This window comes from Mus musculus, chromosome 15, assembly GCF_000001635.26.
Source record: "Mus musculus strain C57BL/6J chromosome 15, GRCm38.p6 C57BL/6J".
In the NCBI taxonomy this organism is placed as follows: Eukaryota; Metazoa; Chordata; class Mammalia; order Rodentia; family Muridae; genus Mus; species Mus musculus.
In genome coordinates this window covers 39,934,683-39,949,926 of record NC_000081.6, presented here as the reverse complement: position 1 = coordinate 39,949,926, position 15,244 = coordinate 39,934,683, and the positions used below count along the sequence as shown (strand labels likewise).

The 15,244-nt window shown below is 42.8% G+C and overlaps 1 protein-coding gene across 4 annotated transcripts in view; it reads left to right on the top strand.

The window, feature by feature from the left end:
• Window positions 1-5,911: 5,911 nt before the first annotated feature.
• The window catches only part of Lrp12 (low density lipoprotein-related protein 12), a 73,427-nt gene continuing 64,094 nt past the window's right edge, over window positions 5,912-15,244 (top strand). For 2 of the 4 annotated variants that reach the window (XM_006520903.4, XM_006520902.3), the window contains exon 1: window positions 5,912-6,323. In XM_006520903.4, the coding sequence (XP_006520966.1) occupies window positions 6,245-6,323 (79 nt within the window). In that variant the 5' untranslated portion in view covers window positions 5,912-6,244. The remainder of the gene's footprint in view (window positions 6,324-15,244) is intronic. The other 2 variants (NM_001347036.2, NM_172814.4) reach the window with 1 other exon arrangement.

Below are 15,244 nucleotides of genomic sequence, written 5' to 3'. Positions count from 1 at the left end.
CATTCTTCCTGAATGGAAAATGGAGAACCCAAAAATTTGATTCCATTCCCCAGGTCAGGGAAAGGCACCAGTTATAGCTGACGGAGGCCTGTTTCTGCTCGGAGAGTGAGGAGCTGGGCCTCAATTTTTAGTGCTATGGGGCTAGCCTGAACGGGTCGGTAGTTGTCCATAGGAGGTTCCTGGTGAAATTATTAACCATCCTGAGAAGGATGGATAACAGTTGAGAAGGGATTTCTTCAAAGCCACCATACACAGGAAAGGAGAGCTGTGCAGGAGTGGAGTAGCATGGATATGCACGGTGGGCAGCCTGGCTCTCTGCCTGTGTGGGGCTACGAAAAAAGGCCATTGTGTCCTGAAGTCATGCCCAAGAGAACAAAGGGGCAGAGCTGTGGGAACTCAAATCCCAGAAGACTCAGAACAGCCGTCCTTTCCCCCAGCTGATGAAGCCTCTGGGTTTCTTCCTACTAATTACCACTGATTGCCTTAAACCTCGAATTTCAAGGAAAGGGTGTCTTCTATCTATGAGTTTATAGGTTGGAGTTGCCATGTCAGGAGTGTTTGGACCTCAGTAGGGCTGGCAATAATATGGTGGTGGTGGGGGAGGGGTAATGGTGACTAGACTCATCCAACCTAACGCTCCAAAGTGCTTAACATTCTTTTTTGGTTGCTTAATCTATTTCACTGAATACAAGAATAAAATTTTTATGCTGAAATACTTGTGATACAATTTCTTTCCCATTCCCTGCTGTGTGAGCGAGGCCTGCGGACTACGGGAACCCAAAGGCTTAGACTGTTCTTTTCCATCACAGTTGGTGTATATTCGAAATGCAAACCCGCCTGGGTATTTCCAAGGAGAATATTCTTTTTCATGAGGAAGCTGGAGTAATCCATTCTTCAGTAGAAATGACCTCTGTTTCCATGGACTCATAACTGAAGAGTTTCATATGAGTTGATGTATCCTTTTGAGATCAGAAATATCTGTCAATAGATCTTTTCTGAAGATTAGGGCAATAAGCAACCTAGGTTTCTCTGATCTTCAAAGAGAGATATAAATAAGGATTCCAAGGTCACCAGGAAGAAATTAGCACAAGCAGAAAAAAAAAAAAGCCAGATCCTTCATCTTATTGATTTTTACTACTTTCCAAAATTGAAGAGGGGAAAAAAAGCTTTAAAAAGTGACTTTTCTTTTTCAAAATAAATCTAAAAAGGCAGGTGTCTGTCTATCTAACTTAAACTGAGCACAAGGTAATGTTAATTGTTTTGCTGGGAAAAAAAGATTAAAAATAATGGCATAGATTTTATTTTAAATTGTAAATAAGAGAATATGGACTGCCTAGATTAAATCATTTACATTTTAAATAACAGCAGCTGCCTAACTGCTTTACATACAACATAGTGGACCGATGACGTGCAGGCACTAGTGACTGTGTTTAAATGTCCATCATTTACCATCTGTGTGGTCTCAACAAACTACAGAACCTCTGCCTGTCTGTTCATTTGAACACTGAGGATAATAACAGCATTGAAGTCAGAGGATCGTTTAAAGATTAAATGAAAACCATGCCATCGGCTGGCACACGCGCACGCACACACACACATACTCACACTAGAAATACTATTATTTCACTGATGACATGTAATCAAAGAGGCCACACTTCACTCCCATTTTAATGGAGAGAATATAAGATATAAGAATTTAGGGTTTAATCAAAGCTAACCACCTAGATCAAAATCAACCTTTCAAAACTCTTCAGATCTCCACTTTTATCTGCTACAGTATGCTGCATTGGTACAAATTCTATTTGCTTTGAGCAGGATTCAAATAAATACGTTGTATGTGCCTGCAATTAGCAATAGATCCCTATAAAGAATCATTCATTTGACATCATAGTTTCCAGATTCACTGCTAACGGGCTGAGAGGGACTTGGAATGAGCTCCTATCTAACAGGAATTCCATTTATATCCTTAATTAATCATGAGAAATATTTAAATGTGAAGACAAAGATATGCATTTAGAAACTTGCAGATCAACAACAAAATCCTAAGAGTATTTATTTCTAACAAACAAAATGTGTAGCTGCTTATTTTCCTTCATTTTTCTTGATGGAGGCAATGATTTAAAATGTCTACAAAAAATGTTATTACTACTTACAAGTTCATGCAGCAGATACAATGGTACAAGGACAAACATACGAGGATTTGCTATGTGGTGTGGAACCAGTATTATGCTTCTACTGTAGTTACAGTGCTAGGATGTTAGAGCACAGAACAGAATAAATAACCACAACAAATGTGCTGAGGAACGAGTATTCAAGTTGCCAGGATTGCAACCTTGTATTACTCCATTCCAATAAAACAATTTTCTTAGGAAGAGTTCTCATTTGTTTAATTACCATCTTTAATATTTTCCTGTTATTTATTTGTATTATTTGTTTGTTTTTCTTTTGAAAAAATAATAATTCAGTGGTGGGGAGATGGTTTGTCTTTTGTTTGGAAGTGTGCCAAGAAGAAAACCCACACATCATCAATTTTTGTTCAAATAGAAGATGATGCTCAAAGTGCGACATTTAAATTCCCAGACTAACCTCAGTGTTGAGACCCTCAAATGCTACCAAAGAGAGCACGATTTATAATCCTTGAGACAGAATTTTTTATTCATGACATAAGTAAAGATTAAACCATATGTGATAGTAAACAAGGAGAAAGAGATATTTGGGATTACTTTTAAAAAGTAGTTTGAGTATTTAAGGGCATATTGCCATAAAGTGAATAGTGTAGCCCTTTTCAGAATACGCTAACGAAAAGGAAGTCCACACACCTCTCCACTCCTCATTGTATATTCTCGAGAAGCATGAGACTCACTTGGAAAGGCATTAAGCAGCAACTCAGAGTGCCTTTAATGAAATTTTCTTAAACTTTAATGGTTGACAGAGTTCTTTCAGAGTCTGTGGAAATAATCTCCCTATGAGAAGTACATGAACACAAAACTTCAAACTGTCTCAGCAGGCATAAAAGATCACTTAAAGACCTTTTATGGATATAAGGACCCAGAAGAAGAAGCAGCTGCTTCTTAAAGGCATGATTTATGCTTTATAGGCTACAAATCTGAACTGTCCAAGCATAATAAATACTCCACTCAATGGAATGGTTACCAATACAAACCTCTTTATAGCCAGAGTTTTAATGGATTTCAAAGGGCTTCTTCATACGATCCAGTTGATGTACAGCCTAGAGAGCCAGGAAGGTAGGGTGGACAACAGGAGTGATTATCCTGCCCAGTGCCTGATAACATGCCTACTCTATAACATGTTTTGTAACATTTGATAGTCTATTAGAATTATTTTAAGGAAAAATGTTCCCTTGTAAGACATATCCTTAGAACTACTTACAGGGCCACTTTCTTTGAGCCGTCTAAGATAGACAGCTAAAAATGATGGGTTTGGTTTTTGGGGGGTTTTTTGTTTGTTTGGTTGGTTGGTTTGTTTTGTTTTGTTTTTTCGAGACAGGGTTTCTCTGTGTTGCCCTGGCTGTCCTGGAACTCACTTTGTACACCAGGCTGGCCTTGAACTCAGAAATCTGCCTGCCTCTGCCTCCCGAGTGCTGGGATTAAAGGCGTGCGCCCCCATGCCCCAGCTAGAATGATGGTTTTTAAAGTTTCAGAAGTTGTGTTCTTTCATCCAAAATGCTTGAAACTTCAAAATCTTATGTGTGGGGCAGTTGTGGTTATATATATATATATTTTTTTTTTTGTTGCTTGTTTCATTGCTCAGTGCTTTGGAGCAGTTTATGGATTGGCGTTGCATAGCCTGTATTGGTAGAGGTGTTCTTGAGACTATTTCAAGGAAGTTTGTTTTGTTTTGTTTTTTGTTTTGTTTTTTGTTTGTTTTGTTTTTGTTTTGTTTTTTGCAATTTGCAGATCTCTATGATTCTAAATTTCTTTCTTTTTTTCGGGGGTGGGGGTGGGGTTCGAGGCAGAGTTTCTCTGTATAGCCCTGGCTGTCCTGGAACTCACTCTGTAGATCAGGCTGGCCTCAAACTCAGAAGTCTGCTTGCCTCTGCCTACCAAGTGTTGGGATTAAAGGTGTGCGCCACCACTGCCTGTTTTTTGTTTGTTTGTTTTTTGGTCTAAATTTCTTAATATACTTCAACCAAAACAACATACTGTAACAGATTGGCTTCGGAAACAGATATGGGAATCCAGATGTTTTCAGCCAGACAGACACAAGGAAGGTCTGCAAAGAGAGAAACTACACCACTTTCCTATTTGCTTTAGAGATGGTAACATGGATTCTTATGTTTTATTTGAAAAGAACTAAAAATAGTTAAAGCTTCCATTTTAATTTCTAAGTAGAAGTTCTCCAGAGTCCTCATTAAAATTTAAGAAGGCTAAAGGGGCTTAGAAAACAAAAGATTGATTATTTGACAGTCGAAGAGGCCACTCAGTAGATGAACAAGTGTTTGTGGAGGAGTGCAGGCGAAAGGGTCCTGGGGGTGGGGGGCACCATGTGTCTCCTCTTGGGACAGAGTTCCTTGAATGGTACTGAAAGTGATGGGGTGGGAGACGAATGCAGTACAGTCTACTTTTTCATTGTGTTTGTGGCCTGACACAAATTCAATGAACAGAAAAAGCTCTGGGAAAAAACAAAAAACAAAACAAACAAACAAACAAAAACAGCGATCAGAGTGTAGTGTCATAAAACAAGGAATCATATCTGCTGATTGCAGAATCAGGAACAACAAAATTGCTGTGTTCTCAAAAAAGAATAGAAAAAAAAAATCCCGGTTCAGGACTTTTGTTTATTGCCATCTTGTAAAAGATTTCTTAAGCATTAACTTTTCTCTTCTGACATATAATTTCAGGGGGTCACTAAAGGGTCAAATAAGCAAGAGATACAGGAAAACTCTAATGTACCTCCCCAGGCATATACTAAAATTTAATGTAACTGATGGGTACTAAGCATTTTGCTTGAGTTTCCTGCTAGTGTGAAAGTGCTTGACTTTGGGATGGGGGAAACAAAGTCCGTAGATTTACTTGATAACTCCTTTGGGATAATTTAACCTCTTTGAGTCTCATTAGCTTATCTAAAACGTGGATAATATTCATCTCACAAGATTGTCGGGAAACAAAGATAGCCTGTGTCAACAGTACAGCATAGGGCACTGCTGATCTTCAGCGAATAGTGGACAGTGCCTGTAAATGGCAAGGACAGCAGGCAAAACAGTGCAGACGACACTTTAAAAAGGTGGAAGTGCCAGTGTGTCACTACAGACAGAAGCTCTATGGGTACTTAAGGGAAAGAAGTGTCATACTTGTTAGGAGCTGAGAAGAGGCTTAGGGCGGGGGGGGGCGGGGGGGGGTCAGGGATATCCCTCTTTCCACGTCCCAGGTCCACTCCACCCCACCCGAGTGTCAAAAGGGTCTCCTGCGTCTTCCCTGCCAGATTAGAAGCACAGACCCTGTAGCCCGGCCGGATGTATCCCCAGATCCTTTGGCTGAGATTCTACATCAGGTTATCCACAGGGACCTACGACCCATTCACTCTTTCAGAGCCAAATTCAAGCGGAGCCGGCAAGGTCGGGGGTCTTAGCAACGGACTTCTAAGTTCCCACCCCTCTTCCCTCCACGCGTAGCTCATCAGCCTAGAGGATCTCCGGGGAGGGCACAACACCAAGGCCGGGGACTGCGGCGGAGCTCGGTCAGAGCACATCCCCGCCGTCCCGCTCCCCCCTCCTTACTCCCCACTCCAGCCCTCGAGCCCCTGGAACCCAGCGGCCGGCGTTCGCGTGCTCGCACATCGATTGGCACTGCCTCGCTACTCCGGCTCCAGGCGCGGCGAAATCCGCCCGAGCTCGGCCGAGTCCAGGGAAGCGCGGGGCGGGAACCAAGACAGGCGGGCCAGGGGATTGCCGAGTGCACGGATGAGCGCCGGTGCCGGCTCGCGCTCAGTCTGGCGGGTGGCGGCGCCGGCTGGTTGTGCGGCGCGAGGCCGGAGCCCCGCAGTTGCCGGCCCTGTCGCCTGCGGCTGGCGCGCGCGCTGCGCGTCCCTGCCCCCGGGAAGGCCGGCCCGCTAGGGGCTCGCGCGACCGACGCAGGGCCGGCGGGAGGGAGCGCGCGCGGGCGGCCCCGCCCCTCCCCCTCCGCCGCCGCGGAGCGCGCAGGGAGCAGCCAGGGGCTCGGCGGCGGCGGCGTCTGGCCCCAGCTCCTCCTCCTCCATCTCCTCGCTCCCTCCATCTGCCGTGGGTATGGCCCGTCGCTGGAGCACAAAAGAGTCTCAGCGGCGGGGGTCGGCGTGGCTCTTGCTTTTCCTCGCTGGGGTGTACGGTAAGTGTCCACCTCCCTGCGCCCCTCTGACCGAACAAAGCTGGGGCGACCCCGGGGGCCCCCCGGGCCTCCAGGACGGGCTGTGCTTGGGCGACCCGGGGAGACCTGGGTTGCCGACGGGACAAAGACCCACGCGGGATGGTGCGGGGAGGGTTGTCTGCCCGCGGGGATGCTGGGGTCCTCTGGCCGCCGCCGATCCTTCGGAGCGATGGAGGCGGGCCGGTCCGAGCCAGGGGTCCCTGCGGAGCGACGGCGTGCGGGAAAACTCCCCAGCCCGGCGCGAGGCCCCCGGCGGCTCGCTCCTCTAGCGCTCGCTGCCGGCTGTACAGTCCTCGCGCACAAAGATGTGACCGTGAGACTACGAAGGGGAGGTCGCCTCCGGGACGGTCCTGTCCCAGATCCTTCCCGAGGCAGGAAGTTCTCTTCTCAGTGAAATTGCTGTCGTGCCCATCTCTCTTAGTCCCCATTCCCTCCAAAAGCACCCCGATTGCTTCCTTCCCACCCCTCCACCTCTGCGCCTGGGGCTCTGTGGGTCTCGGGCGTGTAGGATCTCGTTCCCCAGTAGCTGCACTGGAGAGAAGGCCAGAAAATAGTTTCCAGCCCCACCTCAGTCTTTCTCTATTGGGACGTACAAGTCTGCCTTGACTCCCAGTTCACTTATCATTTCATCTGTGCCCTCTGATGCTGTTGTGACTCTTGCCTCATTCCGGTCTGCGATCTGGTTAGGGACACTACTTTACGGATTGCAGTCTGATTGTGTGTCACGACCGTGCTTTGTATGAACTAGAACTAAAGGAAATTAAGAGGACTGCTCACCACTGAGACCTCAGCTTGGGCTCTGACTTCACCATTCTTAGTTCTCATGAGTTAACTCCTTGAATGGATATTGCAGAGAACACAATTAACATTTCCATTTTGGAGTAATGGTTTGATTTCTCCAGAAAAACAAACAGAAGCTACGGGGGGGGGGGCGGGTATTTTTACTTATAAAAAGTCCACTTCATTTGCCACAAATACTAATTCAGTAGTATAGTGGCGGTGGTTTCTGTAGCATATAATTCCCCAGCATATGGTAGCACCTCTTTTGAAAGTATTTGTCTTTAATCCCAGCACTTGGGAGGCAGAGGCAGAGGCAGGCGGATTTCTGAGTTCGAGGCCAGCCTGGTCTACAGAGTGAGTTCTGGGACAGCCAGCCAGGGCTATACAGAGAAACCCTATCTCGAAAGTATTTATCTGTGGAATTAAATATGATGGTAACTTTCAAACCTTGAGAATTCTCATTATATGAAAAATATAATGAATGTAAATTGGCATTTCATGATGGCTAAGAAATAGTAATATTTTCAGTGTAGTTCACACGTGGTGTGTTATTTTGTTCTGATCAGGTGATGGGCTTATCCACATTTGATGTAGTAACTGTCAGTGATGTGTTTGTGTGGGACCTGACTGTTCACCGTTAGTGCCATCCCTGCTTGGCTGATGACCTGTGGGTTTGGGTCTACACCAGAGATCAATAAGCTATTATGTTGTTTGTTTTCTAGCCTGGAGGTGAGTAAGTCCTGCTCTAGGTTTGGTATAATGGCCCAGGAGAAAGGAGAGTGAGAGGACTCTTTAATCTAGGGTGATTAGGAATGTCCAGTTGTGTATGCTCTGCACTGTTATCAGAATTGAGTTTATGTGATGTCTGATCAGACTAAATAAATAAGTTGAGTCTTCAGGAAAACTCATGCCATTGGTGTTTGAAATAAAGATCCTTTGCCTTCAGAGATAAAGAGGCTGTAAAGCAGTATTGGTCCTGATGTATTCATTTATAATACACAGTGGACTTCTGGTAGGTACTTTACAAAGGTGTTTGTGTTCAGTGAGGAATTGAAGTCAAAGGCCAAAACTCCTTTTTCCACCATTGTGGGATCACGGTTATAAAGCTGTCAGGTGATAATTCCAAAGGTTGATGTCTCCAACCACTTGAGTTTCAAATGATAAGGAAATAAGAGGCAGTGAGATGGGCAAAATATTGAACTGTACTGACAGAGCTAAAAGAAACTCTTCGTCCTGAAGCCAGGGACATTCTCTGTACAGCTGTGCACGAGTGTGCACGAGTGTGTGTTGGGTGGGAGTGGGAGGGGGTGTGCTCGAGTGCGTGCACACCCGGGTGTTTCTGTTTCCTCACCCAGATTTGGGTTTATATTATTAGGAAAAGAAAAACAAATAACTGTAGCAATAGCTAAACTGTACTGGAATAGGAATAGTAGAGTTTGTGTGGTCTGTGTTAAAGTTGTCATGTATAGTGGATATACCCTGACAGAACCATTTGAGTGAACATGGAACATACATACATACATACGTACATTATGGAGATATCTCAGTACAATTCTTGAAGTCCTGAATTCCATCCCTAGCTCATGTAAAAATGGGCAGTGTAACATGCTCTCTGGAAGGCAGAGACAGCCAGATTCCCTGGGACTCATTAGTTAGTATAATCTTCTTGGCAAGCTCCAGACCTTTGTCTGGGAAAGATGGACAGCACCTGAGGACGAACATGTATGGTTGCCCTCTGATCTCCGTATATACATGTTCTTGCACACACACGAGTATGGCTTAAAAAATAAAGGACTGTTGAGACAGCTCAGTAGTAAAGATATTTTCTATAGCGCATGGTGACTTGAGTTCAATTTCTGGAACCCACATAAGGTAGACGAGATAATAAACTTCACAAAGCTGTCCTCTGACCCCGACAGACAAACCCTGTTTCACACACAGGTCCTACACATGCACAAATTAATGTAAATAATCGAATCAATAAATAAAATTAGAAAGTTCCATTAAAACAAGTGAATATTCTGAATAATTTGACATAGACCTGATAAGGAAAGGTTCTGAGCCAGTATTTCGGGAATTCCAACAGTTTTGTTTATTTCTTTGCTTGGTAGGTTGTTTTTGTTGTTGTTTGTTTGTTTGTTTGTTTTGTTTTTTTCCAGTTACTCTTGGCTATTAACCAAAATATGAACCTTTAAAACATTTCGTATAGATTTAAAACTCCTTATTTGGTGTTTACATTCTTTGCATAACCTTTTATTTGTTGGTGAACTGTGATATGTGACTATTATAGCTGCAGGTTATCTTTCCAGATGCCAAAGTCTTGCTTGAACTTTAAATTGTGTAAAAGTATACAATTAATTTAGCTTATACATCAGCCTACAGTTAATGCTTTCTGAGGTTGTCCTAGGGCCAGTGTTATCTTTCAGTCTTTCTTCTGTCAGAATAGCTTTGAATGTGCAGGAGGACAGGAGAAAGTGAAGGTTCAATTGGCACTGGCTTTCTTTGGAAGCTTGAAGGAGTGTGGTCCCCAGAGCTTAGCTGGCTGTTGCCTTGCTTTCTGAATATATCTGGAGAAAGAAACAAAGTTCATGAGGTGGTGTCCTTATGTTTGGGACACACTCTGGCGTGCTGCCTGTCATGCACTCTCCCTTCCCTGCCTTCCCGTCCCTCATTTGCTCATCTTGACTCTAGCTTTTGGGCCACTGTTTCATTTGTTGAACACCGTCCTAGAGGAAGCCTTAGAGTATGGTTTAGAGCATTTGTTTTGCTTGTTTATGATCTTATAATTGCCTTGGAGAGTTTCAGGTTACTTCCTGCTAAAGCATTCAGTGTCAGTAAAAACTCACCCTGATGTATGTATGCTCTCTGACCTGTGATAGATAACATTCCTGTTTGAACTATCATCTGATTATGGCAAGAGGCTTTATTGTGCGCCTGCTGTTATGGATGCTGTGGCTGGGTATAATATTCTCCTTACTCTTTACTTTATATCTAATGGATAAATCTTTTCCCCATGAATTATATGGAACACTCAGCAGTACTAAAAATTTTTTTTCAGTGTAAGGATAAACTGGAAGTTCCAATTTTAGAAAAGTGGTAGAAATAACTGGAACAGAGGGAAAAATATTTTAAGCAGATACCAATTACTTCTGAGAAAGTCAAGCTTGATTACATAAAATATATTGAATAAAACTGAATTAATTGCTTAATATAAACCCTTCTTTGAGTTCAGAATCTAAATTATATCTATATCCTAGGGAGATTGAAGACAGGCAGCAGATTCCTCCCAATCCCAGGGGCTTGGGTGCAGTGACAACTTTTTGAAGGGTAGCTGTCTACATTCCAGAAGCTTGGAAGAGGTTTGAATGATGTGTCATAAACGATTTAGATGCTTCCTAGAAAGTCTGGTCTCCACTGAAGAGAACCAAAGAGAAACGTGAGCCGCAGGTAGAAGGAACTGTTAAAATGTAGATGTTAAAGCCAGGGGCTGTGGCCCAAGCTGGCCTCCAACTCACAGCAATCCTCCTGCTCCAGACTCCTCAGTCCCAAGAGTACATGTTTAAGTGCCAGGCCTGGATCAAGACGTTTTTCTGCAGAATAGAAAGTTTAAAGCTTATGAAAAGGTAAAGGGAATTTCTCTTTCTGATCTTAGATATTTTGTTTTACATAATTGGTGGTTTTTCTTAAAAAAAAATATTATTAGCAATATTCACTAAAGAATGAATTTTAAACAGGAGATGGATACAGAAAAATTTCTGTACATTTAAGCAAATAGAAAATGCTTGGACTTTGAAATTGCAAAATGAGCATTAATCTGTTCTTGCTGCAAGTCTTTATAAGCACACAGAGGTTGCATTGACCTATCTAACTGCTAAGGTTCTATCTAGATTCTCCTCCTCACTGCAGTCCTACGTTTTCCCTCCTTCTTTTGAGATAAGGTGATAGGTGTATACACTTATTAGCATTCCATACATGCATGCATGCATATATACATACATGCACACACACACACATACATACATATATAAATTCAATAATGAATTAGCTTAGTGGGGTCTCACCATCTAATCATTAAAGGAGAGAGAAAGAAAGGACATTTACTATATTAAGTGTCCAGCACTTACTGTTATGGGTGCTATTCTTGAACACTATTCATTGACAGTTTCAGTCAGTCCCACCTAGCAATCATATTCAACATTGTTTTCTAATCAGAGAGAAAATTGAAGTTCTGAGAACTGCCTTGAGTTCGTATCACTAGAAAGTCGGCAGAGTGATTGCCTAATCCTCTTCCCTCTTCCCTGCATCTGTAGGATACTTTCCCTGTCACTGTTAGGTTCTGCCTCGCGGGCAGTCTCTGCCCTCATGGATTTCAGACTCTAGTCAACAAATTGTTACAAGCTCTCCAGCAGAAACTAACAAGCATGAAGATAATAAATGATGAAGTGATTAGGGATAGATGTCTTTCACAGGGCACATTTATAAGCCCCAAATGATAGGTGACCATGAGAGTTATAGTCAGAGAGCTTTGTATGTGGGAACAATATATTGAAAGGCCTAGGATCAGGGTGAGCTGGACCCTGCAGCTGTGTGGACTCACTTGCTGCAGAGCATTAGGGTAGGAGTACCACAGTGAGTACACGTTTGAAGACCGTGGTAAATTTGAGTTTTATTTTAAAAGTTAACTATTGGAGAGGTTTAAATGGCATGATAGAGTTTTTATTTTGACTCAGTCGCTTTTTCTCTACGGTGTGGGACATCTGAAGTAGTCAGGGTAGTCAGGAAACTAGCTGTCAGCCAGCTTGAGAGGCACGAGTGGTTGGAACAAGCTGGTGGTGGGGGAGGTGGATGGGTACTGTCCTGTTGATAAACAAGGGGTTTCCTTTCTGTCTGGGAGAGGACAGAGGAGAGGGAGCATCACTGTGTTTGCACGTGGGCACAGAGGTTTGGGGTGGGATGATGTAATCACATCTGGTTGTTCCTGTGTGTTTTCTTGAAGTCATGAAACCTGAATCATGAGATAAGACTGAAGAGGAGAAGGATACAAGGGTGATTTCTGTTCCTTCCATTCAGCCTAGCAGTTTGGACTCTTGGGAGATTTCTGTCACTCCTTAGAAAAGACAATAGTAAGGACATTCAGTGTGTGAAAGTCGCTGTCCGTGCTATATACCAGGCAGGACTCTGTGATGAAAAGCTTGTACAACAGATGACAAGAACGGCAAAGGAGATGGACTGCAGGAGAAGCTTAAGGCTCTCATGGAGCACTCTGCTCCCAGGCTCATCTTTTACCCACTAAGTATGGAGCATGACTTATGCAGTCTTGGGAGTAGAACAGGCGAGAATCCAAGAGTTAGTATGGAAGTGAGATGTCATGTACCCTTTTACCCAAATTCAATGCTTTGAAGTAAGTGATCAATAAAATGGCTTTATGTCATTGGAAAAGACAATGTATTAGTAGAAATGTGAATTTCAGAAGAAATTTGGAAGAATAAACGACCTTTTTACTGGATCTTATATAACTTATTTATAGATGATATAGTTTTGGCAGGTTCCAGAACATCGACATGGATGACGCTGACAGAATAATTCTCTACTTTCTTCCCAAATGCTTTATAACTCAGTGCCCTGCCTGGAAGTAGTATTATGAAGTAAAGTTGTTTTAAACTGTTGCTCTCACTAGTGAAGGAGTCCGACCTGACACTTCCTTCAAGTCACCTAAACATTTCAGCTTTTAGGGAATAAAAATGGTGTCCCCACTTCCGTCGTAGGCTTAAGTGAGCACATGGATGTTCAGCAGTTAGGACTTACCCCTTTCAGATAGGGAGAAAATGCAAAGTGAATGCATGTACCTGATGCATTCTGAAGGATGACTCAGATATTCAAGATTTTTGTTGCTTTTTTTTCTCATGACACTAAAACCTTTCTCACTGATAGAGTACTAAACAGCTTTATTTTAAAAATGCCATGAATAATTGTAAGGTCAGTGTAAAGTGGCCTCCTCAGGGAAGACAGACTAAGACTAGTAATTTTGCTCTAGTTCTTTTCACTCTATGCTTTCTATGTGTAGAGGCTTGTTGCTTTATTATTAATATTAATAATATTTTCACATTGTTGTAACAGCTGCTAACTAGTCCAGAAGTGATTCAATCATGCCACACATACAAATATGGGTGACCTTTCTTAAATAAGTGCAGGTTTGTGGGTTTTTGTTTAAATTTAACATTCTTACATAAAATCTAGCAGTAGAGCTTGAGAGTACTAACACCTGAGTTTGCTAAGACCCACATGATAGAAGAATAGAATCAATTCCCACAAGTTGTCCTCTGACTTGTACACATATGCTGGGGTGGTACACACATGCACACATGGACATGTCCATGCCTACACATATAAATACATCAAGCAGAGAAACCCTGGCCACGCTCTCATCCCTGCCCTTCTTCTGCAGTGTTCCTGCCATCCCTTGTGCTTCCTTTGTTCCTGGCCTGTGCACACACTGGTTCTTCTGCATCTTTCCTCATCCACCGTCTGCACTAGGCTGCTACTTACCTGTCCTTCAACTTTCACTTAGGGGCTGTTACCTAGAGAGAGTGTTTGTGTCTCAAATATATAAGCCTAATAGAAAACTTAAAAATGTACACACAAACATACACTCATGCACACACATGTGCACACGCACACACACACTCCAGTGATCATGCTAAAAAAGAAGACAAGAAAATTAATGTTAATATATTTAATCCCATATGCCTAAAATGGTTGTATGTAAAATCAATAGCAAATAATTATTGATATACTCTGGATTCTGGATTATGTTTTCATGAAAAAAATCTTCAAGGACAGTGTAAATTTCATATTGAGGGCTGATTTCAGTTCAACTAACCATGCTTGAACTGCTCACTAGACTTAGAAAAAGTCAGTGTCTATTAGCATTGAATAAAATGTCTCGTAGTCCAGCAGCTTTAGTTTAGGTATATACTCAGCACAATGTGCAATATGTGCCCAAAGGCAGGCACAAGGGTGGGTAGCATCCTTCCTGGTTTCAGTTCCAGCCTGCACACTCCCCATACAGACAGCGCCAGTGATGTCGGCTAGAATAGAGTGTGGCGCACAGTACAGCAGCGGCTTTCAGCTTCAGGAATTGTCAGTTTGGAAAGCCAAAGAATACTTTTAAATTGGGGCTACATAATTGCATAGGCCTGTAACAGAAATTAAAGGGTTAATGTTAATCTACTTAAAATGGTAGTAAGAAACGTGTCACCTGTTATTACCATTCGTTGATAATTAAGGTATGTTAAATGACATATTTAACATACAACAAATCCAACAAGAAGACTGAAGTTATTTTACATTTGTGTACATTATTGTAGAGTTCTGGTTCTGTGTGGAACATACTTGATATAATAACAGACAAGGCTTGTTGAATAAATGAATTCATTTGTCTGTAACTGAGGCAAATTACATTCATGGTATTTCTAATGTTGAAGTATTTTCACATTCGTAGAGTGCTATAGCAGGTTGGTAATGATAGCATTTTATGCTGGAATAACCTACTGCTAACTTGGCATTTGTGAGACCAGTCTGCAGCCACCAAGGTTTTGCTTTCTTTCTCCCTTCATCCCTTCTCACTCTTGTAACCTGCCCTGCCCCTACCCCTGCCTGATTTCCATATCTGCTCATCCATTCTTTCCATTGCTGATTTGAGTAGATGGAGCAGGATGCAAATTTTCATTGTTCGAGTTGTGGTCTCTTAAGACTGGAAATGGAGGTGTGTTTCTGAGCAGTCTTGGTCCTGTGATAAGAGTGGAAATGAATGGTTTTGTCTTTATAAGAACGACTGAAGAGAATGCTGCTGTCCCTGCTGTGCTTAAACTTTATTTCACTGAACAAGAAAATAGAGCTGAGCCTGTAAGAAGTGGTAGATTTGTTTGGACTAGAAGAAATGGAAAGGCCTGAGGAAAACTGAAGCTCCCATCTGAAAGGCGGGAGCCACGGGGGCTGCCAGCACAGGACATGTGAATTGGACTCAAGCAGGGGTTGAGAGTCCCGTGAATCACCGTAAGGCACAGTGTGCCTGTTTATATACCACCGAATAACAGTCGGAA